The 27571-nt window shown below is 34.5% G+C and overlaps 1 protein-coding gene and 1 long non-coding RNA gene across 4 annotated transcripts in view; one reads left to right on the top strand and one right to left on the bottom strand.

Moving 5' to 3' along the window:
- Nucleotides 1–27571, bottom strand: part of LOC143203994 (uncharacterized) — a 207974-nt gene that overhangs the window by 117309 nt on the left and 63094 nt on the right. For all 3 annotated transcript variants that reach the window (XM_076416388.1, XM_076416390.1, XM_076416389.1), the window contains exon 2: nt 2823–2927. In XM_076416388.1, the coding sequence (XP_076272503.1) occupies nt 2823–2927 (105 nt within the window). The remainder of the gene's footprint in view (nt 1–2822; nt 2928–27571) is intronic.
- Nucleotides 13294–14418, top strand: LOC143203855 (uncharacterized). The gene is made up of 3 exons (XR_013007455.1): nt 13294–13730; nt 13900–14184; nt 14236–14418. It is a non-coding gene; the product is annotated as an uncharacterized LOC143203855 (long non-coding RNA).

Here is a 27571-nt window from a genome sequence, read left to right as displayed (position 1 = left end):
CGAAGCCATCCGACACGGCCGCGCGAGTGTGAGAGAGACGGGGACAGAAGGCGAAGGAATCGAACCGATAAAAAACCGCAATCTCTTGTCGGTGTTTACAACAGTTTCCAAGAACTCTAATCTAAAAATGGCCTTTGTATATAGCGATAGGCGCTCGTGAATAAAAAAAACTAGTGGCGCCGACTAGATGAAGGTCGTTCGACTGAGCAATGTTTTTTTTCTCTTGGACGCGATCTGTTTAATTAATAGTCACGACTAGCGTTGGGAACTATCGACTGAAAACAAACAATAGTCGCAAAATAGTCGAACTAGTCGATAGTCAAAAAAGTACACGACTGAAAATAGTATTTACTTATTCGGTCAAATGTACTACTCTTCGATTGTTTTTCTATTCGTGATAATAGACGGAGATGTACGAATTCCTTCCCACAATTTGTTTGATTCTCTATGTTGTATGGATTGGTGTATGGAGAAGGTGTGCTTACGAACGGTGTTTTTTCAACCATGCCATAATGGTGACGGAGATGTATGTATTCCTTATCAAAGTTTCTTTGGAAAAGAAAAGGAAATATATAATTGGTGGATTTGATTATGTTTAAAAGAACAGTTTAATTTTGAATGATGTAAAATTATGTTTATATTTAATATATTTGATTTGATTGTAAAGAGGAATGGGATAGTGACCCCCAAATATTTGTATCCGATGTCCTCAATCAACCTTGATCAACTATTTAACCACCGCACCCCTTTTAAATAAAGTAATAAAACATCAACAACACTGAATCAATCGAAAAGTGTCGAAATATAATGCTGGACAGAAAAATTGTCCATCAAAACGAGTAAAAACAAATCAGGGCATATTGATTTCACCAACAAAAGAATCAAGCACAAGTCAGTATATATAAGTGATCAAGCAGTCCCGTATGAAAATGTTGCCAAATATCTTGGCATGAGCCTTGATGTTAAACTGATGAGGAAGCCACATGCTAAAAAATGCGAAGAACTCAAGATGGAATACAAATAATTGTACTGGTTATTGGGTAGATATTCAGCTCTGTCAGTATATAGTAAGCACTTTTGTTTTATCAACAAGTACTGAAACCAGTGTGGACTTATGGTGTTCAACACTGAGGCTGTACCAACCGAAGCAATGGAGAAATATCATACAAATATTCCAAAACAATGTTCTGTCAGGTATTATTGATGCTACATGGTGCATTCGTAACGACAATCCACGTAAGGACCTGAAGGTATAAACTGTTGATAACGTTATCAGAGACTATGTTCACAGACTGTATGTTGAGGTTCTCCAGTTCCTAGATAATTAACAGAAACAGAAGATTAGAGAGAGCAGTGAAGTTATAAGTAAAACTCAAACTGTAACATAGATGTTAAGATCAAAGTATCTACCGTAGAATAAGTACTATGTACTTTAGTTAGAACATTTGTCAAATCACCTAGGCTAGGTAGTGGACACTGGGGCGTGAAGCGCTCCTTCTTTCAATCATTGTTTTTTTTTCCCATATTTCCTCATATATGATATGGTCACACGTTTACTTGATTTACCCATTGTAATATTAAATAAAATAATTGCGTGATTTATTGTGTAAATATCTAGCACTAAAAGAGAATAATAAAATATTTTTAACAAAAAAATTGAACTGACTCCAAAAATAAAAAAGGAATTCACTAAAAATTAAAAAATAATCAAACTTAGATTTTTAACACACAAAAAACGTTTTAAAACAAAATAAGTACATAATAATCGTTGTAAAAACTAAATAAGACTAAACAAAAACCTTACTTAACCTATCTACTACATCAATTTTATATTCTACTATATACACACAATTTAGCTTAATACCTACCTAAACTTATTTATCTAATTACAATATTAATTTAACTATTACCAACTAATCAGTTTGAAATCGGTACATAGCCCAAAAAATACAAAAATAATAATATAATTTTGTTAGATATACAAAAAATTAAATTAACAACAAAGCAAATCTAAATTAATATAACTTTTTGGATTCAGACCGTCAGTTGGAATTAGTTAAAATAAAATTGTAAATGGAAAAATAGGTTTCGGTAGGTATTAAGCTAAGTTGTGTGTATATAGTAGAATATAAATTATGTGTAGTAGATAGGTTAAATAAGATTTTGTTTATTTTTATTTACTTATTACAAGGATTATTACGTACATATTTTATTTTAAAATGTTTTTTTGTGTTAAAAATCTGAAGTTTGATTATTTTTAAATTTCAGTGAGTTGCTTTTTTATTTTTTGAAGTCGGTTCAATATTTTGTTAGAAATATTTTTGATATTTAACAATCGAAATGTTGTCCATTTTATCCTATTATATTAATAAATAAAATTGAAAAATTAAAGCTCATAAATGTTGCAATATTAATGCACATTGTTATTTATAATCATATTACAAACAAAACATAAAACCATATATTTACATATATAAGCATAAAATCAGCACATTATTTTCAAAGTCGCGGTCAGGATGGCAAAGTGAGAATGTTAAAAACTAGTCGCGTGATTAGAACTAGTCGAATGACTGAAACTAGTCATGTAGCTGACTGAAACAGTCGTTGCTAAAAAAAAATAGTCCGACCGAAAGGGTTAATAGTAAAAAGTAGTCAGCTACTAAACAATCGATAGTCGTCTTCAGTCGATATTTCCCAACGCTAGTCACGACATAAATATATGTAAATTTCATCTCCGGACTGGGAGCGTCGCGGACCCTGCGACGGCAGCGTCTAGACTGCACAGGAAGAAAATAAGATGGAGGGAAAAAAGAAGAACTTACCGTGGGAGTGGTGCTCCGCGATCACCTGGCGTTGGATGGCTACGCGGACCAGCTTCGTGGGAACCGTCGCTTGGCGGCCGGGTACCGTCGGAAGTTGGGTACCATCTGAAGAAAAAATGAATAAAATTTTTGCGTGCACAAAGCCCAAATGGGAGATTAGATGTGGCAGTTGTAGGAGAATGAAGAGAATAGCCTGACCATTATTTAAACGATTTTGTTAGACAGCCTAATAAACACTTAATAGTGTGGGAGAAGTGATCCAAGTTTTTTTTTTAACAAATATAATATTGAGTTTGAACATAAACTACCGCTTAGATTGCGAACAATTTCAGATTAAAGTTGTTACAACAAAATAAATCTCCACAGTTATAAAAAGTGACATCAATCCAAATAAAGCACCAGATTATGACCTAATAACCAGACAAGTGCTGAAAAATCTACCAAGATACCGGATATTGATATTAATAACATCTTCTTCAGAAAAATGTTCAACAAAGATAAAAATATCATTACTCTAATCTTCTTTTCGTTCATCTGCACTCCTTTCCTCAAATTCGCCCCTCTCCAATTCTTAATTTCTAACCCTCTCTATTTATTATTAACTTTTTATTTACAAATATTGCTTTATTTCCTCACCCACTTGTGTCTGTTAGTTATGGTTTTATTAGACGCTAGAATTTAACAGGTCAATTGAAAAGCCCTGGTCTGACACATAGATGGCGCTACTAGAATTAAATCCATATGTTTTTTAGTTAGCCCTAAGCCTCAAAAGACGCGTACATACATTTGACATTAGTTTGTGAATTATAGCATTTTGAGTGAAGGTTTGTTATTGTGAAAAAAATGGATAAAGAGGAATTTCGCGTGTTGATAAAATATTGCTTTTCGATGGGAAAAAATACAGTTGAAGCAAAAACTTGGTTTGGTGCCGAGTTTCAGGACACTGCCATAGGAAAATCAACCATCAAGGATTGGTATGCTAAGTTTAGACGCGGTGAAACGAGCACCGAAGACGGTGAACGCAGTTGACGCCCAAAAGGTTGTTATCGACGAAAACATTTAAAAAATCCACAAAATGACTTTTTACGGTCAGTAAATTGAAATTAAATGAAATAGCAAACACTTTAAAGATATCAACTGAACGTGTACATAATATCATTCACGAATAATTGGGTATAAGCTCTGTGAAATGTGGGTGCCGCGTGAGCTCACCTTTGACCAAAAACAACGACGAGTTGATGATTCGGGGCATTGTTTGAAGCTGATCAAGAGTAATAAACCCGAGAATTTGCATCGATATATAACAATGGATGAAACATGGCTCCATTATTTCACTCCGAAGTCTAATCGACAGTCATCCGAGTGGACTGCACACGATGAACCCGCTCCAAAGCGTGGGAAAACGCAACAGTCGGCTGGCAATATATGGCGTCTGTATTTTGGGATGGGCATGGAATAATTTTCATTGACTACCTTGAAAAAGAAAGGACATCTTATCTTCTAGGAACAGCGACTATTACATAGCGTTATTGGATCGTTTGAAGGACGAAATAGCCGAAAAACGGCCGCTTTTGAAGAAAAAGAAAGTGCTGCTTCACCAAAACAATGCACCGTGTCACAAGTCAGTGAAAACGATGGCAAAAATCCATAAATTGGGCTTCGAATTGCTTGATCTAGCCCCCAGCGACTATTTCCTGTTCTCAGATCTCAAAAGAATGCTCGCTGGGAAGAAATTTTCGTTAAATGAAGAGGTCATCGCCGAAACTGAGGCCTATTTTGAAGCAAAGGACAAATCGTACTACAAAAATGGTATCGAAAAGTTGGGGGGTCGCTATAATCAGTGTATCACCCTTAAAGGGAATTATTGAAGAGAAAAAAAAATTGCCAAAAAACTATTGTTTTACTATGGTAGGCCGGGGACTTTTCAATTGACCTGTTATTTTGATCAGCAATATTTATTGATGAAAATGCGAAGTATCGATATGAACAATTGTACTTTCGGAATCTTTTGGTAATGCTGCTTTGTCACATTCCAATTGTCATTAAGAACCAATAAGTTCGTCAAGAGAACCAATAAGTTTGAAGATAATGAAATGCAAGACTTATTGGACGAAAACCCGCTTAAAATTTTGCAAGAACTTTTTGGGAGCTTAGTAGTCAAAGTCCAAATCAAACAATAAGCGTAACAAATGTAGAAAATGCAATTTTAAGGATTGTTACCTCGCATTTTTATCAATCGATCAATGATCAAAATATATGCAAGCACCTAATATATATTTCCATAATATATACTCACATAATATATATTTAGTTATAAGTAGTCCGATTGTGTCTCTTTGATATTGTCATTTATCTCGTTATATGTCTCATGTTTAAACGCAAGGAAACTTTAACTTAACAAATATCTCCGGATTTGACGAATGCGCAAATTGGGCTCCATTTATTTTTGTAACAGAGAATAATTCAAGTTTGGCGCATACGTATATACAGCTGCATTTACTTACTCCTTTTTTATATATGAATTACTTTTTATAAATAAATATACAAAATTTGATAAATTTGATAAAAAGCAATTTTTGCTACTATTCTTGATAGCCAAACCATTAATGAACTTGAATTGACTACTTCCAACACAACAAGTATCATTTTCTTTTCTGGTCTTGTTTTGAAATCTGCTGCTATTTAGGGGACAATTTTTCGCATATTTTGATTCCTATTCGATGTCGTTAAATATGATGTGTTATAAATTTGGCAGTTAATATTCCCAACTACAAATAATATTGATGCTGTTTTAACAATTTAACCTTATATTCTGCACTTAACGTTGTTTACTATAGAATTATTAATGTAACACAATATCTAAATATTCTAGATATTTTCTTGTCTCCACTTGATCGACTTGAAGATAATGTACTGCCATTAGAAAAGGAAGACAATATAGTTTATTCTTTTCTATAGTTTATTCTATGCAGGATAGTGCGCTTGTGCCAAATCCGGAGATATTTGTTAGGTAGTGTTTTCCAGGAGACTTCTATATTGATGCCATGGTCAATGTTTATCTTAACATTTATTCTGAGAAATCTGCATTATGTCAATATAGCATGCTTGTACACAGCCACCATAATCTATTTTATCTATCTAGTCTATTTAGTCTCATTTACCAAACTCGTGTTCTTTGTTTATTCAGTTCATCATCATCATCTCTATTTCTTCCACTATTTATCCAAGTTGTATAATTTTTATAAAACACCTCCATGGGCTTCATTAATTTGTGTATGAAAAGATTGCCTAAGAGTGAACTAAACACAGGGAACATTCATAACTTGTTCGTTTGGATAAGGGAAGAAAATACAGGGAACATGATTTCACATTCACCGATGATGATAGAGAGATGATTACATAAGATCTACTATTTCGAACAGGTATTTTGACGGTAGAACTATTTGAGCAAAAATATAATTATATATTTTATGTAAGTACCATGAGTACTCCATGAGCTCCCCTAAGAACATCACTTCCATAAAATACAAATACCAGTTGAGACTATTATTAATAAGGTTAAATCATTAAAGAATAAACCTGTATCATTCTGAAGTAATTGAATGAATGTATCATTCTGTACTGAAGTAAGTAGGAATCAATAATGACGAACACTGCATATTGATATATATAGGTTAACAACTCATACTTATTGCTCCCAGGATTTGTTGAATCAAAACAAATTGTGGGAGATGGGTATAGACTCGAGTAAATATAGGACACTGCAGATATCCCATCTGTTTCTTGTGAAGGATGAAGCTCCTCCGATTTGTGCTGAGTACCCACATACTCACAGTCAAACATATTAATATAAATGCACATATCAAAGGCAAAGACAAATTTGTGGGCTTGTATTAGTCTGTGAAAATTGGATTAATGTGCTTTATGTTTCCATCTCAATACTTGTATACTTTAAATAAATACACTGATCTGTTTTATATACACTGTTCGATGTAATCTGTGTAAAAACTGAACCTAAGAAGTCAAAGAGGCTGTCACAATTTGTATGTATCTGTATGTATTTATATATATTGTATTTGATACATTTGTATTTCATTTTAATACATTTTATAAAATTGGGAATATACCTTAAATAGCACAAGAGGGGAAGAGAGAGGCTGATGGGTTATGAATAAATAAATAAAAATCAAGTTTCTCTGCATATGAGTGAGACAGATATTTAACTATGAAACTAATATAATATATAGTCTGTTCAGAGTTATTTTGTGCATACGTCATTTAAATTTGGGACAACAGAACGTCGCAATGTTGCCGCATCAACTCTGAGTTTTAGTTCAGCTCGGTTTTAACGTACAATAAAATTCTAATATAAATAAAATAATTTAACAAAAATGATATTATAGTACATATTGAATAACACTATAATATATTTTTTATAACATCTTTATTAGATACGCTTAGTACAATCTTAATTTACAATTAATCTATTACTACTTTTCCTATGTACTTGGATTAATTAACAAGCAAGACGAGCGCGAGAAAATACATCAATATGTATTCCTCAATTATAAAATTATAATTATTTATTAATTATTAACTTATAGCTATAGTTTACACTAAATGTATTCACTTTATATAAGTTCGGATAGTTTTGTTCGCTTCAATCTCCTGACATCCTGCGCGCTGTCCAGCAGTTGTATAGCTTCCACGTTAGTATGATTTAGTAAACTTGTTTCGTGTTTTTCGGCAAAATCTTGGATAACTTCGCAAATCCATTTGATTTCCAGGTCATCGTGCAGTTCTTCGTTGGTTAGATAGCGATAGGCATTGGTAATCAATCGAAGAACCATGTTTTAACAGCGTTGTATGACTAGTTGATTTTAATTTTTAGTGCAACCCCATATTTGCACCCCATTGGTCCAAATTGGCTTATAATTGTATCATAGATCAACCTCTTTGGTTTTAGATCAAGTTGAGAGTATCTTCCGACTAACCAGTATAGTTGTTTGATTTTGGTTCTAATGTGTTTTGCTTTTTGTCTAACGTGATGCTTCCAATTTAATCTACCGTCAAGATGGATTCCAAGGTATTTAGCTGATTCTGCTTGAGGAATCGGGCATCCATTGAGTGATATAATTAAGTTTTCATTATTGAGTTATAACCTCTTATCACTATTGCTTTCAAGAATTTTGCATTTGTCTGACAACCGGACGACTCTGACAGGCTCATTCGTTTACGCATTCGAACTAGTCAGGCAACATTGTGTCTTTTTTAAGTAGAATAAAATGAGAAGGAAAATATTGTCTGATTCTAAAACGAATTTACAAATTGCGACAGGCAATACATTAAACATTTTGATGACGTATGTACAAAAGAACTTTGAATAGACTATACATAAGAAACCCAAGAGACTAACAGAAGGAATACGACCATCCGTTCTTTTTCAATCCGGAATCTAATCCGTTTGTAGTTCGAATCCAATCACTGTCAAAATGACTAAACAAAACGCAATTTGTACAGTTTGCGTCGCGCGGTTTATAGCTCTATGGATGAGACTAAATGATCCCGTTGCTAGGGGGGGTAATCCCCGACGAAACTAGGGTGGCGTATCGGTTTCCATGGGGTTGAAAGGCGGGTGGCTTCGTCGCGAGGGGGACGAAGACCGACGTTCTTGACCAGATAATAAGATTAGCATTTTTTATTATGTTATACAGTCTGTTGTTTGGATTTGCTATTAGCGTCAACGTGGAGTGCCGGTCGTTATTCTCAACGAGACCGTAAATATTAATTAGTGTTATTAGATTGTTCTATTATAGCTTAACGTTTGTTTAATATATCTATTCTAGTTCTCCACAGTTTCTATAATTCAATTCTTAAGTTTTAGAATGTTATGTCGGTAGGTTTGTTTTTAGTTTTCACAGTTTATGTTATTTCTACATTGTGAACATCACACTGCCTAAATTGCGCTTTTAAACCCACTGACCTAAGGTTTTTTTTAGTTATGGACTTATATAAATAAAACTCATATCATATTTTAAGAAAAGATCAGATGATTTTTAGTCCCACATAGTTGAGTGTGAGATATTATATATGTATTGGACCAAGTACACTACATCGCCTAGTTTTACTGTAAAATGACGATCTGTGATGTAAGATTTTAGTACTTCACAAAAAGCGTTGCTCAGACAGGTCACTAACTCATGTGTCGGATGGTTATTCACATGTTGAAATCGATGAATAATAATTGCCATAAGTTTCATACGGCATTCAATACCATCTGTTGTTTTTTTAAATGAACGTCAACAATCTGCCCGTGGGTAATAAGTATTATTATATGATTTCCGTTGTATAATATAACTATCCTGACGTGTAGTAGATCACTTTAGTAAGTGATCTACTGTACAACTTATAATCTAAATCTTATTCTAACTTATTTTAAAGTCTATCCTAACTTATTCTAAAAACTATTCAAGCTTATTCTAGAGATTATTAAATCTCACTCTATGTGCCTATTAATCAGTTGGTATAGTAGTTTCCGTTTGAGCCTACGCACTTTAATGTCTTTGTGCATATTTAACTGTTCGGCGAGGACATTGGGATGCACTAATAATCTTTCAAAGTACTTCGTACTAACAGTCCGAATCACACTCGTTATAGGCTCTGTGGGGATATCGCGCTGAATCAGTTTGTTGGACTCCTAATATGGGGCATCGACGATGACTGGCAACACTTTATTCTGGAATCTCTGGAGGATCTATGTTAGATTTGTTAGTAGTACCCCACAGCCCACATGTACATAAGTATTGACTTATACAGCAAAACTTTGTTATCTAATGATAATTTAGATTTACGCCCTGTCAGCCTGTAACAGGTCATTTGAAGGGTAGTTTTTTGATTCAACATAATTCCCTTCAATGGTGATACCCTGATTTTTGTAGTACGATTTGTACGTTGCTTCAAAGGCCTCACTTCCGGCGATCACCTCTTCATTCGACAAAAATTGATATGATATAGTCGCTGGGGGCCAGATCTGGAAAATACAGTGGATGTGGAAGCAATTCGAAGCTCAATTCATGGATTTTTGCCATCGTTTTCACTGACTTCTGACACGATGAATTGTCTTGGTGAAGCAGCACTTCCTTCTTCTTCAAATGCGGCCGATTTTCAGCAATTTCGTCCTTCAAACAGTCCAATAACATTATGTAATAGTCGCTGTTAATGGTTCTTCCTTTTTCAAGGTAGCCAATGAAAATTATTACATGCGCATCCGAAAATACAGACGCCATAACCTTGCCAGCCGACTGTTGCGTTTTCCCACGCTTTGGAGCGGGTTCATCGTGTGCAGTTCACTCGGATGATTGTCAATTGGACTTAGGAATGAAATGACGGAGCCATGTTTCATCCATTGTCACACATCGATGCAAAAACTCGAGTTTATTACGCTTGATGATCTTCAAACACTGCTCCGAATCATCAACTCGTTGCTGTTTTTGGTCAAAAGTCAAAAGGCACCCACTTTGCACAGAGCTTTCTCATACACAAAGATTCGTGAATGATATGATGTACACGTTCAGTTGATATCTTTAGAGTGTCTGCTATTTCATTCAATTTTAATTTACGGTCATTCAAAATCATTTTGTGGATTTTTTAAATGTATTTATCGGTAACAACTTTGTGGATTTTTTAAATGTATTTATCGGTAACAACCTCTTTTGGGCGTCCACTGCGTTCACCGCCTTCGGTGCTCATTTCACCATGTTGAAATTTAGTACACCAATCCTTGATGGTTGATTTTCCTGAGGCAGTGTCCGGAAACTCGGCATCGGTAAGCAAAGTTCTTGTTTCAACTGTACGCGAAATTCCTTTTTATCAATTTTTTTCACAATAACAAATGTTGCTTCACTCAAAATGCTATAATTCACAAACTAATGATCCGACAGCTGAGGGTTAGGGATAACTAAAAAAAAATTGGATTTAATTCTAGTAGCGCCGTCTATGTGTCAGGCCCGCGACTTTTCAATTAACCTGGTACATACCATCTGTTGTGAATCTTTTAAAATTAATGTATATGTTTGTATATGTTAATAATACAAACGATATTTGTCTATCTAAGATAACTAATAACTATCTATCTAAGATAAATAATAACTGTACGCAAAATTATTTTATTTAAAACCAATATACATTGATGCCGATTCATCATCGGTAACCGTCCACATCTATTACAGATTACAATGGACGGTAAGACGATCTGACGCTACGCCCTCGTACCCCGCAAAGGGTGTTACCCTCTAATTCGAGAGTGCAATCTAACAGGGCGTGGCGGTGGAAACACGAGGGTGGGCAACGGAGGGTCGTTCTGGCTTATTGACGTCTCTTTTAGTGCGACATGTCTTTTAATAACCATCAAATCCTTATGCATACATTGGGGTCTATTTTATAGTCGTCGCTCGCCTTACAATGATGCTTTTATGTTTTCGCTCAGGAATTTAATGTTTCTTTTAATGATCGTGGCGTTGTTATATCGTTTTTAGATTTACGGACAGAAAATGGTTATAATACGAACGGTAGTAATTTGGAATAACGATAGTAGTGTCAAAAGTGTGTAATATTTTATAAATATATAAAAAATATGTACTGTAAACACATTAATTTGGATCATCTTATCACTTTAAAAATGTATTTATTGGGAAAAATTGATACAATATATGTTTTGTTGTTTTTCCATTCTTCTGATAGCAAGAGGATACTTTTGAGTCTGTTACTTACTATCGATTTTTAGGTCTTTTTAGCAACAATATGTGGTTCAGTTTGTTCAAATGACGCCTGCAGTAAGGAAGGTGTAAAGGAAGAAAAATAATATAATTAATAAAAGGAATGAAGGAAATAAGAACGAACATAACGGAGATCAGAGAAAAGAAATATATATAGAAAAAATTGTGAAATTGGAGAAAAAATTATATTTTTATAAATTGTTATTATAATAATACAAGAGTAAAAAACAAAGAAGGAAACTTCAACAAGATATCTTAAGAAAGAAGCGCAAATAAAATAACAGAAAGAAAACAACAGGATGAATCGCATTTTCAAGGACAAAAAGAATATTAATAGTAATTATCTTGACAGAAACGCCAGAGAAATACAAAAACAAGTTTAAGAAAGGAATAAGGAAAAAGAACTACGACATATACGAAAGAGAAAGTAAACAACGAGACAGTGTCGAGAAAAGTGCGTTAACAAATAAAATAAGCTAGATAATCCACTGCAAATCATTTAACAGAAAACCTCTTTCGAAAAAGCCTTACTCTTAATTCTTCCAAAAAGAAAAGAAAACAACCCGAATAAGAATTCAAGAATGCGAGACGTTGTACGAGAAGTAAAATCAAGACAAGATAAGGGATAATTAATTACACCGAGACCTTCGGGTTTCAACCGCTATACGGAAAATTAAGAGATTTATAACGAAACATGAGGAAATACTCCACTACTGTGTAAACACCGTAGTGTTGTAACTCTTTGATAACACTGAACTAGGGCACATATTCAAGAGAACAGAACCGTATAACCTTGTGTAGTGTAATGCACTATAGGACAAAGACACTCAACAGTTTTACTAGTCTTTATTTTATTTTATTAGATACTAAGCAAGGATCAATGGGTCTTCCTACATATAATCTATTCAAAGTTTTTGTATATACGTCATCAAGATGTTTAACATATTGCCTACCGCAAATTGTAAATTCGTTTTAGAGTCAGACAATATTTTCCTTCTCATTTTATTCTAGTTAGAAAGAGACACAATTCTGTCTGATTAGTTCGAACACGTAAACCAATGAGCCGGTCAAAATCGTCCGTTTGTCAGACGTATGCAAAATTCTTGAAAGCAAGAGTGATAAGAGGTTATAACTCTGACCTTTAAACTATTGTGGCTGTATAATTAACAGTAGTTTTTAGATCTTCTATAATGTTAAAGTAAATTATATTTGATAACATTTTTGGTCAACTATTTTAGTTAGATTAGAATTCTGTTGTATGGTAAAGCCAAACTGAGCTAATACTCAGAGTTGATGCGGCAACATTGCGACGTATTGATGTCACAAATTTAAATGACATCAATGTATACACAAAATAAATTTAAACAAACTATAAGTACCTTGTAAGACTATAAGTTTACATATAAGTAAGTTAGTGTAGAGAAAAATTATGTTAGACTTTTATTCAATATAATTATACTATTATAATAAAACAATTTCAGCTATTTTTCTTGTAAAAACTAAAAAATGAGAAAAATGTGCTTTCTTACCATTCTTAAATAGTATTGGGTCAGCAAGAATAATAGTATTTTTAGAACAATTTTGAATTAATTTTTGAAATTAAATGTTATCTAGAAGGACCGTGAAAAATATGAATATGAAATTTATGGCATAGTTTTTAATCTTCTAACATTTCTTTGGTAGTTCACCATTTAATATGGATAAGGGTGTTAACGTGTCAAAGATAACACATTTCTACAGGCATCAAACAGTCGACCATAAATCCAACCACAATCTCTGGTACTTGTGACGTTTCGGAAACAGTGATAAATCTACCCCGGCTCTTTTTTAACTCAATTTTTTAGTGTTTTATCGCTCGATAAGCGATAAATATGGTTGAATGGGATCGAAAAAAATATAGCCATTAATTTAGGAGAGAGATGTCGAAATTTTGACACAAGGTTATCAAAACATTGGCGATAATAATGTCTCGTATCTTGAGACTGTTGGGGCAACAACATTTTGTAGTGCTATTAAAATGTTAGTTAAAAATGACTTATATTATGTAGTTATCAATGGATAAGTTTTATATTTAGACTGAGATAAATTATTATCTATTAATAAGTGACGAATATCTGAAAGGAAATTTGTACTAGTGCGTATTAGACATGGTTTTTTTAATTTAAAGTATTATTACTATATTATCAACCTATTCTTAACTCTTGTTCTGAGATAAATAACACTGTTAATAATAATTGTGGATAGGCCTCATTTGTTTTGTCTATTGTGTTTATGAGTCCTTAATAATGTTGTTCTTTTTTCAGTTACCAAGATATAGACAATTGTATTTAATATAATGTAACCTGGTTTCGTCGTACAAGTGTGTATGAAGTCAGTATATACCTTTACTAGTTTCGAATTCCAAATAGACAGAAGAAAATGGGGTTCTAACTGAACACAATTCTCAAAATACAAAGAAAAATATTGATTAAATCCAAGCATTGAACAAGTGTCAATCCAATCCCATCATGGTTAGATTACAAAAAGCCAATATTAAATATTTGATTTATAGTACATCAACTAACTCTATAGCATAGCCCTTCTCCAGAGTAAATGACACATATTTGATTAAACAATATAATTTTATCAAGATTTTTCAGACATTTCGAACAATATTTACGTACAGGTAATGTATGAACTCAAATATTGTCATTGAAGTCAGGTAATGTATAAAACTAACCAGAAATGCAGATTAAGAATTCATAGGAGAATGTAATATGTTAAAGCACGTCTCAATACAAATTTTGTAAAGTACTTGATGAAGTATGACATGCAGTTGCACATGTTTAAGCCTATAATTAAAATGAACTTCAAAATTAAAATTTGCGCATTTTATTTACCCAACACCGGAATCACCCTTTCCTTCTACAAAGCTGCTAAAAGTTTAATAAAATAAAACATCCATCATAATTTAAAATAATTTAAGCCGGCTTGGTTGGCGCAGTAGTAACGGCGACAGGACAGTCATCCTATTGTTGCAATGGTCGCGAGTTAGAATCCTGCTGGGGCATGGTAGTGAATTTATCTTTGTTACTATGTAATATTTGTGATTGTCCTTAGGCAAGAGTGCAAAATGTTACAAGGAAAATGATACCGGTCACGCCAGTGACTAGGCTCGGTAAATCTGGATGTCTTCTGAGATGATTTCTAAGTTGGTCACTCGTCAGTCGGTAGGCTTAATGCCGAGGACCGTGGTCCGAACCCTACGTTAAACGTCGCCTTTTTCTATCAACTATATAAAGTGAATATTTTTGTAGTCCTGTGATATATATTCGCATCTGTATCTTCAAATGATGATCATAACACCTTTCAGTAGGTTTGCCATCGATATGATTTTGATTTATCTTAGCAAATCTAGGGCACTTGATTTCTATAATATTATTCTCACAGTTTCCAAGTGGCGATTGTGCTATTATAGGACACTCTTTAGAGTTATTACCTGCATGTATTAATTTTCCTGCCAAATTTTATACTAATTATATTTATTACAGTCATCAAGCATATTAGATAACCCTGAATATTTTAAAACAAATATATACTTCATTAATTAATGTATCATATACAAACAATTTTAGTTCTAACGAATAAAGACAAACAGAAACACGCATATTGTCAATTTATTTTTAAAGATTAGTGAACAGATTAAGGAGTGAGCTAACAGACAAACGACTATTTTTAAAACTCAGATATTTTGACCTTCATTCTCAATGTTGCTGATAAGATTTGCGAAAGTTAGTTCTATCACGACCCGAACAACTAGCACTTTATTGAATAATATCGCACGACAATGATAAAAGTATATTTTCAAATATACAGTTGATTATTGTAATAATAAGATTACTCCTTATAATCCAGTCAGTTTAAGTCTCGTTTTTCTTGTCAAGTTGTCTCGTCAAGTTAAAAAATATTTTTGAGCGTAAACAAGAATAAATTATATTCAATTTTCCATTAATCTAATATAATTTGCTGTGCTGGTTCTGAAAATAATAATGATTTCTGCTATCTTAATATTTTAACGTAAAAAACAAATTTAAAATGTAACCAATGCAACAAATAAATAAAACAACCAATACGTCATCAAAATTTATGACGTCGTCACGTTTTATATTCTCGTGGTTTTTGCCCGGCAAGCGATTCAGTAACGCCAGCCTTTCTTCTCAACCATTTCGTGTCTCCAAAGTCTCTACAAACTATAATCGGCAAACTTCAAACCGAAAAATCTCCAGGTTTCGACGGAATATCGATTACCCTGTTAATAAAGCTCCCGCATAAGCAGCTCGCGGAACTGGCAACCATCATTCACTCCATCATGAGGCTGCAACATTTCTCGGCGTCTTGAAAACACGTCCATATAGCGGTTATTCCCGGACCCAACCAAAGCCTTCGACAAGGTCTGGCACGACGGTTTTATCGCAACATTCGTGCGGTTATGCCTCCCAGAAGACCTAACCGATCTCATTAAGTCTTACCTATCGGACAGATCTTTCCAGGTCAAGATCAGGAAAACACTTTCCAGTCGAAAACAAATCGATGCTGGCGTACCTCAAGGTTCCCCGCTGGCCCCAGCCTTATTTAACCTCTTTATTTCAGATCTGCCGAAAAAAGCGCACATTGACGTCGCATTTTACGCTGACGACACTGCTTTCTGCACGGCCGCCAGGTTCCAAGTTACAATTCATGAAACTTCACAGAAGCAGCTCGATCATGCGGTCAAGTGGTTCAAATTCTGCAGGTTGCAAATCAACCCCCTGAAAACCCAGGCCATCATTTTCCATAAGAAGCTTTACGCACTGCGTGTCTTGCCCTAATACCCAAAGCCATCGAAGCAGGTTTACCTGAAGGCCTGATCATTTTACTGCGTTCCTTTTTGTCGGACAGATCATTTAAAGTAAAGATCGATAATACACTCTCCAGTCCTAAATCAGTCAAAGCAGGAGTCCCCGAAGGTTCCCCATTAGCCCCAGCATTATTCAACCTCTTCATGCCAGACATCCCAATGAAGAAAGATGCGAAAACTGCCCAATACGCGGATGACACAGCTTTCTTCACCAGTTCTCATTCTGTAGATGCTGCTCAGAGAAAAGTTCAAATTCAATTAAATGCCACAGTCCAATGGTTAAACTTCTGGAGGTTGCAAATCAACCCCCAAAGAACCCAGGCCATAATCCTTCACAATCAGAGAGACATCCGCGCCTATCAGCTGAGAGTGGAAAAAGTCTCAATCCCGTGGCGACAAAAAGCCACATATCTCGGCCTAATCTTTGACCGTAGATTCCTAGTCATCACAGATAAATAAAGCGATCTCCAAAGGCTACGGTGTCGCCACAGTGCTTAACCCTCTCATCTACAGAAAAAGTAAATTGTCTCCGATGATTAAAGTTTTGCTTTACAAGCTGCTTATCAGACCTGTCATGTTATATGGATCTAACACTTGGTATCGGCTTATCAGGCTGGAACTAGTGGAAAAGCTTCAGGTAATGCAAAATAAACTTCTCAGGCAAACTCTGAATGGCTGGATAACGTCTGTCAGGCTGAAACGACCTCATCCGTCGCTGCAGTCATAACTTTTGCCCTATACGATAGTATCCAATCGTGTGTTAACTCACAGTAATCCACAGGGGTCAGCTGTAAGGCGGTTTCGGTTTAGTGTATTGGTAGGATCAGAGGCAGTCCCACATAACCCGGTCCAATCTGCCACTCCAGGGCAAGTCTCCGCGACCAGGTATGCAGCATCAGTTTTGATTGCTTGAGCTGGGTTTGTGTTCGATAAGCAATAATCGACAGATGGAATATGACAGAGCAACATCATCATACGTTTCTAAAAGTGTCTAAAGGCCGAAAATACAATTGTGAACTGAAACTCCGATGATTAGCATCTGTATACACTGAGTAATTCAGTAATACTAAATGGAAAACCGAATTTAACAATAGTTTACATTGATATTTGGCATTTTCACCAATTGATCAAAATACATATAATAACTTAATACAAGGGATGATGATGTTTAATGATCAATCGAACTGAAAATTTGTAGCGTGATTTATAGAAAATATAATTTCTTGGATTTGGAAAGTCATTACAGTTAGTGGCTACAAAGACGCATATAGTCTATTCTCTTAACCTTAAACTCTTAAGTTTTGTATTCGATTGCTTGACCTTGATCAATCGAGCAACGAAAGTATTCATCGCATTAATTGTTTGTGAATTATTGAGGAGATATTGGTCTTTAATATATAACATATGTGCAAGAAGTAGTTGCATTGTAGTAATAAGCTGTTGAAGAGCTGCACCATGATGTTGGAATAAAATGGATACACGAGATGATCGAAGATTTGGCCTAAAAAAAAAACATGAAACAAGGTTCAAATACATGCAAGGTAAACTTGCACGTATTTGAATTAGGTGTCATCTATTGTTGAAAATGCTGATAGTAAAAAACATAACCTAACCCTTAAATTCGATGGTTTCTCTATACACATTTCTATATATAAAGTAATAGTTTTTCATTTAGTATTATTAGTCAAGCAACTGTACTGGTTTGTCGGAAGATACTCTCAAAAGCCAATTTATAACTATGGGTGCAAATGTGGGGTTGCAGTAAAATATTAAACCAACTAGTAATGAACTCGGAATCAAATGGATATACAAAGTGATCAACAGTAGTAATAAATGAATTTGTAAATTAAGATTGTACTTAAGCATATACAATGTAAGATTTAATTAATGCAAAAACTGTAGAAACAAATTGTAAATATTTAGTAATAATTTAGTATTATTGTGTTAGTCATTCTATATAATATAGACACAAACCACGGAAAGCTCAAAATTGTAATTTAAACATTCACAACTTGTTTGATTGCAATAATTTTAGTAATTTATATTGATGCTGCTCGCCATACCTCAATTATTCGTTTTGGTCTAGGTTTCAAGGATTTCAGGTTACCATTCTGTTGTGAGTGACAAAAAATGTCCTGGAAGCTAAAAATTCCGAAGACAAGGAATTGCAGGACTTATTGGATGAAAACCCAAATGAAACTATGAAAGAACTTTTAGAGAGTTTAACAGTTGATTAGTTGGCTAGTTGGTAGACCTTTACATGCGATGGGAAGATGGAGCAGAAAATAATGATAAATAATTTAATTAAAATATATTGTACCTATTTTTCTTAATAAATCACTTGTTAATGTGAAAAAATTATCAGAAAACATGCAAGATCATAATAATACATCCTTAAAAATAAACAAACAAGCCCCATTCTACATAAATTTACAAATATCTGTTCCTGTGGCCATAATGTTCCACTGAAAATATCTACATCCTCTGCTACCAGTATATAATTTCGAGATTGGTAGTAAACCGAGCCATTATTTCGAAGTAACAGCCATCTACATATATGGATACTGTTGCTAATCAAAGAGAGCATACGGAAGCAACTCAGCTGCCTCGCCAACGAGTATTCTAAGAAGAGTAAAGCGTTCTAAATCGTTTGAATTAATGCAAGTGTAATGCGGGTAAAACGTATTTTGATGTACCGTTGCGGACAGAAATAAAAAAGTTTTACACCAACGAAAAAAAATCACTTTACACAGTCCATTAGAATTAGACTTGTCGTTAAAATCAAATTGCTTGTTAACCTAAATTGCAAAATTAGCCGTAATGTTCTACGTAAGTAGGCGCTTAAATAATAATAAAAGATATACGACCTATCATGATATTTGTGGTATTTTATTATTTATAGAGTTTGGCAAATATAATAGTCATTTCAACCCAGTTACAGTGATGTTATGCTAGTTATGAAATATCAGTTGTCGTTGAAAATATTTTATATCGCTTGATAACAACAGGTCAATTGAAAAGTCCCCGGCCTACCATAGTTAGTTTTTATTCAACATAATTTCCTTCAAGGGTGATACACTGATTATAGCGAGCCTCCAACTTTTCGATAATATTTTTGTAGTACGATTTGTCCTTTGATTCAAAATAGGCCTCAGTTTCGGCGATCACTTCTTCATTCGACGAAAATGCCTTCCCAGCGAATATTCTTTTGCGATCTGAGAACAGGGAATAGTCGCCCGGGGCCAGATCTGGAGAATACCGTGGATGAGGAAGCAATTCGAAGCCCAATTCATGGATTTTTGATACGGTGCTTGGTCAAGCAACACTTTTTTTTTCTACAAATGCGACCGTTTTTCGGCGATTTCCTCCTGCAAAAGGTCCAATAACGCTATGTAATAGTCGCTATTGATTGTCCTTCCTTTTACAACGTAGTCAATGAAAAGTTTTTCCATGCGCATCCCAAAATACAGACGCCATAACCTTCTCAGCCGACTGTTGCGTTTTTTCACGCTTTGGAGCGGGTTGATCGTGTGCAGTCCACTCGGATGATTGTCGATTGGACTTTGGAGTGAAATGACGGAACCATGTTTCATCCATTGTCACATATCGACGCAAAAACTCGGGTTTATTACGCTTGATCTTCAAACACTGCTCCGAATCATCAACTCGTCGTTATTTTTGATCAAAAGTGAGCTCGCGCGGCACCGCATATTCCACATATTCGGGAATGATATGATTACCCCCCTGAAAACCCAAGCCATCATTTTCTATAAGAAGCGTTACGCACTGCGCGTCTCGCAACTTAAGATCGACACCGCACTAATTCCATAGCTGGATAACGTCACGTACCTAGGTCTTCACTTCGACCGGCGGGTCGGTTGGCATTCCCAAATCCAAAAAGGTTCGGGGATAGCAAACCTACTATCTTCTCTGATTTGTCCTTCTAGCAGACTTCCTATGTCCATCAAATGCTTATTTTACAAGAAGTTAATTCGGTCTACTTCAAGTTTGTTACACCCAATCAGGTTAAACGGCTTCAAGTTTTCCAAAATAAGCTCATCAGGAGAATATTAAACACTCCATGGTTCGTCACAAATAATCAAATTCATAGGGAAACTGACACTACAGAAATCAAGCACTTCATATCTCAATCATTCCACAAACAACTCATTCCACAAACAACAGCTCAGCTCAAGTTCTTCTGAAAACGCGCTTGTTCGCGAGCTGGTCAACGTGCTGGGAGCTTAGCACCATGTCACCGCTAAATTCCCCCCCTTTCTAGGCTGAAATGACGTCATCCGTCGCTACAGTCATAAATTTTGCTCCCATACAACAGTATCCAGTTGTGTGTTAACTCAGGTTCGCGAATCAATAGAATCGCCGGGTCCTCGTGTCCAATAACGGCTGCCCGATCAGCGGATGCCATATTTCCAAATTTAATGCAGTAGCAGTAGCGATCCACAGGGGTCAACTGTGAGGCGGTTTCGGTTTAGTGTATTGGTAAGCTCAGAGTCAGCCCCACATAACCCGGTCCAACTCGTCACTCCAGGGCAAGTCTGCGCGAGCAGGATGCATTCCACCGCCTGATTTTAAGCCAGAACTAATGACAACGTGTACAGTTCAGTTGATAGGTTTAGGGTGTCTGCCATTTAATTCAATTTCAATTTCAATTACGGTCATTCAAAATCATTTTGTGGATTTTTTAATGTTTTCGTCGGTAACAAATTCCTGTGGGCGTCCACTGCGTTCACTGCCTTCGGTGCTGATTTCACCACTTCTAAACTTAGCATACCAATCCTTGATGGTTGATTTTCCTGGGGTAGTGTCCGGAAACTCGGCATCAAGCCAAGTTTTGCTTCAACTATATTTTTTCCCGTCAAAAAGCAATATTTTATCAACAGGCGAAATTCCATATATTCAATGTATATATTCTATAAAAACACACGTTATAATTGTCATATATACATGTTGCAATTCGTCGATATTGCATTTCGGCTGATCGCCTTGAACATATCGCGAATGATTATTAATAGGAACCAACCGAATCGCCGAACAAACAACTAGATGTCCTCTTATTCGCGACAGTATTCGGTTCAAGGCTGTTAAGGAACAGCATTGGAACCCACCGACGTGACCTCCTCGCCAACCAGACCTACCTCTTTCTGAGAATGGTGCGCGTATCTAAATTATGGACGGCTTATGATGTTTACGGCCAGACACAGTCAGTTTCACTACCGAGAACCATCGGTACCGATAACTACTTTTGGTTCGGTGGTTCCTTTAATAAATGGTCGACATGGATTGGCGCAAAGGATTACCAAAGTTACCAGCCCGGTCTCCGGGATGTTTGTTGCTGCTGATGTTTCGATTTTGTCTAGTTATTTTTTTGTTAAATCATTGTTTGTAACAGTAAATAAAAATAGTTAATTTTAGTGTGGCAAAATAACCAACTATTTTTTTTATTGCAGTTTACAACTTGGGTTTAAACTGAACCAGATATATTGATATATTGACTCATAGGTCGTAAATCCAAAGCATTGTAGTATCATTGTATATAAATAAATAATATATATTATCATTGTATACTTATTGCCCAGTGGGGAGATTATGAAGTGCTAAGAGAATAATTAAAAAAAAAACGTAATCTTTATTTAGGGTACCGTACCGTACTGCACCATCATTCATTATTTCAAGTAGTATATTAGGGCCATTTTTTATGTACGGTAATATACAAACGGAAATATTATGTCTACATATTCCGATAACCCTACGACATTCACTATTGGTGGCAATAGCGAAGAAACAATCAGATATCAACAATAGTTACGTTACAATATAAATAGTGAAACTATATAAGGATATCATCAGTTTATCTTTGGTAGATTTACACATTTACATTTCTTAATTTTTCAAAGAACGTCCGATATTAACTGTACGATGTACCAACTTCAAAATCAAGGGGGTATTGAAATACAGTATTACCTACCACAAAGTTATTTAATGGGGCAAATGATGATACACGTAAACCATTATCAGTTACTTCCTAACTGGAATTAGAATATACGAAAATGTATTGGTTAATTGGAAATTAAGAAAATCACAATTATCAGTTCACTGGTACCTTTTAATTAATCTTCTATATTTAGAGAGAATAATATGTGGTTTTGTAAAATTTTTAACAAGATAATTCAACGACTTTTGGTGGTACGATAGTTTTAATTATATAATCTCTTAGGATTTATGACATATAGTTACAAGTTACTAATATTAGCTACTGTCAAAGATAACATAAAGTGATATAACAGAGATATATCTTTTGTAGATTTTGTAGGTTTCTTTTCGCAAAACTAACTTTTTATGCTAAGTATGCATTATTATTTTTCCTTTTTTTAAGTATTGTCCATTGGTAATCACAATTTTTCCTCCTTCCCAGCCGTGTTTTAATACTACGTCCAAACAAGATCAGACTTATTTACTGATGTGATAAATATGAAAGAATTGACCAGACAGATCAGATCATCGACTAGATTAAGCAAAGGAGCCAATGTCTTGTGGATTCACAATGGTTAATTATTTATGATTTCATAATGACCGTTTTTGTTTAAACGTTCACTTCAATATGTATTCATTGAAATTGACTGGTATTTTTAATGATGGTTTGGATTCTCCTCTTTCGGCTCGAGTTTAACACATTTATTAAGCCAACAGATAAATATCAACCTTTTCTTTATTGTTGCTGATGCGTTTCAAGCTTTTTTGTTGGTGTGAGATTTTCCAGATGTTATTGAATTCCTTGGTCTTGTTGGCTTTCAACCAATTTTTTCAGCTCTTTTATTGTTTTATAGAATTTTCATTCGTCATTTTCAGTTCTAAATTGTTGCCATTTCTCCCGTAGTTCCCTTTTTCATGCAATTTCCGCTGAATTGTACATGATATATAATTTTTTTTAGAGATATCTCACTATCAAGTGTCTGTCTCTTGTATATTTTGTGTTATGTTTATTGTTGCTGTTATGTTTAATGCTTAGCTTATTTTTGCTGATAATTTTTGAAAAAAAATTTCCTATTGCTGGCGAATGGCGAATTACATATCAAAATATGGTTTTGCTCGATACTTTTTTGGTTGGTTGACCAATATAGATACATTGTAAATAATTTATTTTTATCGCTTTAATCAGTTCTCAACCCCTTCAAGTTATTAATCTTGAATCCTACATTAAATATTTGGCATCATTGGAATCTCTTCGAGTAATAAATCTATACTAAAGAAGGTTAGGAAAGACAATAAATCACAGACTATGTTTTTGGTCTAAGTACAGACATTGTACGTCTCATTTTCGTAATGCTTTAGGTGTTCATGGATGATTATGGCTGGTACCTTGTATGTATTTTATATTTGGAGATTCGCAGATAGATAACATCAATGTTTTATTCAGTTATAAACATTACTAGTACCGTGCCTTTTAAATTAATGTTGTTTTTAAATTAATTCAAGTAAAAGGTGTAATAAAATGAATATAATGAATTTGAGGATCAAAACGAACGTTGGCTTGTTATTTATCCAGTCCTCTACCAGTTTAAAATCTAAAGAAACGGTGTAGTGTTACCCATCCTATTTCCTTTGTATCACTCGACATAAATAAATCAAAACGTTAAGTTATTCAGACATTAGTCAGTCTACGATTCAGTGCCGGCTTATTGTCGACGATGTTGTATGGTACTGGCCTTCAAAACCGACCTGGTACCGCGGTGTCGGCCTGTTGGCGCCAAGATGTCGTGTCCCCGCATACTCAGGTGCGCTCGCCGTTGGCTTCTCACGTGTGAACCACCCACGGTACCGGCCACGACCGGTACCCAGGCGCTAGATACTGTTCATTTTGGTCCGGGGTTAATTCTCCTTCGATGATCCACCTCAATATGGATTTATATACCCCGATTTCGCATATTTCTGGGTACCGTATATCAACGCCGTGGTGGATACGGGCCTTGGTGAAGCAAAAATATGGTGGTTCCGCTTTTAAATCCGGAATATACTCATATTTTGTCTATATGGATTTTTTTTATTAATCTCTTAGAATTTCAAGAATATGCTCGTGGGCAATAAGTATTTTGTTATGATTTCCGTTATATAATACAAACTATAATGACATGCAGAAGATCGCTTCAGCAAGTGATCTACTGTATAGATTTATAATGTCCTAACTTATTCTAGAGATTATTATATCTCACTCTATGTGTCTATCAGTCTCACTCTATCAGTTCGTATAGTATGAGTTTGAGCCTAAGTACTTCACTGTCATCGCGCACATTTCACTGTTTGGCGTCAGTCTTTTAACATTCTTTCAGAGTACTTTGCACTAACACTTTGAATCACACTCGTTTGGGTTCGAAGTGTATATCGCGCTGAATCAGTTTGTTAGACACGTAATATGGGGCATCGACGATGACTCGCAACCCTGTATTCTACTGAATACTACCCCACAGTTCAATACCATAGATCTTACCAGCCAATCTGATTTAGCTTGAGCTTAAGCTGTACTGTCACTAGATATACTGTTCCCAGATATTTAACATTGTCTGCTTGCAGGAGTTCATAATTATTCATATTTACTGGGGGACAAGACCTTCTTCAAGGGTGAATGTCACATGAGTAAATTTTGTCTCATTTGCTTTAATACGCCATGTTTTCAACCACAATTCAACTTTGTTTAGATGAAGTTGGAGATTTCTTGTGGCTGATATTATACCCTCGTGTGATGATAAAACCACTGTATCGTCAGCTTATGTTGCAACAGTAGTGTTTCCTGAGGTCGGTAGGTCAGCTGTATACAATATACATAACAATGGACCAAGGACACAGCCCTGCAATACACCTAAATATATTGGATGTAGATCAGTGTATTCGTCATCCTGTTTCAAAATAAAGTGCCTGTCTGTAAGGCATGATTTTGTGTGTGGGGCAAAAACTTTTTCAATTTAACCTGCAGTCCAGTGTGCCACACCTTGTCAAAGGATATATCGAAAAATTCAGCAGAGCAATATTTGTTAATTCTGTTGTGTGTTTATTACGGAAACAAAATTGATGGCCTGGAAAAGATACATCGTTCTTTCGAGACGGAATCCGAAAATTGCCTGAAAGATGGGAAACAGTAGCGGCTATCGATATACAATATTTTGAATAAGTGCAGATTTTTCACAATAAAGTTTCAAATTAAAAAAACCTTTTAAATTTAATTTATATGATTAATAAATTAAACTTGCTAATAACACAGGAAGATTTTTGAAAAATAAGATACATTTTTCTCTAGACTATTTATTTATTGATACTCTTGATTTATTCATACTTATCGATTATTTTTCTGCTACATTTGTTTATATTCATATATTTGTCCCATTATATATATTACAGGATTGTCCAATTCAATATTATGAAAAAAATGCGGTAATTTATAGTACAAGAGACATGACAACACTGTGCCTAGACCTTGTAATTATGTTATATTTATTAAATTGTTAATTACAGAAAATGGAGGAGGTATTTGAGTGGTATCAGGATTGTAGGAATTATTCGATAAAAACTCGTGTTACATACTGCAAGAATCATTGGAAGTCCACTTATTACTTCAGTAAAATGCGTAAACGTTTTGGAATGGCGCAAAGGCATTGAAAGGTTTTAAAAAATCTATTACCCTCTGCTTTAATGACAAAATAAATGATTTTTGCATAGGATTAATACCAACACTGATTAATGAATTTATTACAGTTAATTGATATAAAGGGGAAACTGATATAACACTTAAAAATTGATATAAAGGGGAAACTGATATAACACTTAAAAAATAGCACCATTATAACCGTTATGATGATTGAAAAATGGGAAAAATTAGTAACTAACGATAGGCAAGTATTTTATTCAATCTCATTTTCATCACTATCAACAAAAATATTTTTACAGCGTAGTGAAATAATTTTACAGCATAAATACAAAAAAATACGTACTTTTTATATTAGTAGTTATATATAGTATAGCGATTAATTATCAATTATATAGAGTTTCTAACACAATAACTTTGTTTCTCCTATATCACAACTGGCGATATTCGACTTTTAATTATGTGTAAATATAAAACCATAAAAACAAACTGTTGACTGAACTGACAAATTATGTTATTTCGAATTGCCGATGATATTTTATGTTCTTTATCGTTTTTCTATTCTATTTAAATCGTTATTTTATGCTCATTTATATAATAGAACTATAAAATTTTATATCCTTCTCTCTACGGTTAAAATTTTTGATATTTTTGTCTGATGATACAGTTCGAACAACAAAAATAGTGTGATAATATTGATTAATTAATAATAATTGTTACAAGGAAAGAATTAACATTGTTAAAAATATAGTTATATTGTTCTTTATATAATGCGTCAGACGACATAATGTTCCTTCTGTTGGGGAATGAATAAAACCGGTTAAAGAAAGCAATATTTCTACAGGTCCTGATGGGCAAAAACTTGTGTTCTACTGTATGAACATTTAGTATTTTTACCTTCGTCTGATAATCTTGAATCTAATAGTATAACTATATATATATATAATATTTGTCATCACCATATATCATATATATTTGATGTCTGTTCTGACCATTGTCCCTGTTCAAAAAAACAGAAAAATCGTCATCTTCTTTACTAGTGCCGCTACTTCCCGTTACTGTTACTTTCGGGTATCATTTTATGTTTTTTGTAGATTACCTCTAAGACATGAATTGCAAGAATTTTAATTTGGTGCATTGTGGTGTTCATGCTGGAAACATCATTGGTTTTTTGAAAATGACCAAGGTGTTGCCTTTACTGTTAATGCTGAACGGTACCAAGACATGATTCGAAAGTATCTTGTGCCTGAAATGGAAGAGCAAGGACTAGAGAGCATGTTGTTTCAGCAAGATGGGGCCACAGCACACATAGCTCGTTCAACAATTCAGTTATTGAATGACGTTTTTCCACGAAGACCAATTTTCGGGAACTGGCGATTTAGCATGGCCACACCTTTTTCTTTTGGGGTTTTTTAAAATAAAAAGTTTATGGGAATAAGCCCCAAAC

This window comes from Rhynchophorus ferrugineus, unplaced genomic scaffold (genome assembly GCF_030347505.1).
Source record: "Rhynchophorus ferrugineus isolate W39M unplaced genomic scaffold, kcgeb_rfMv2 rfM10, whole genome shotgun sequence".
NCBI lineage: Eukaryota > Metazoa > Arthropoda > Insecta > Coleoptera > Curculionidae > Rhynchophorus > Rhynchophorus ferrugineus.
Note: the sequence above shows the minus strand (reverse complement) of the source record. Positions and strands in the feature narration are given on the sequence as shown.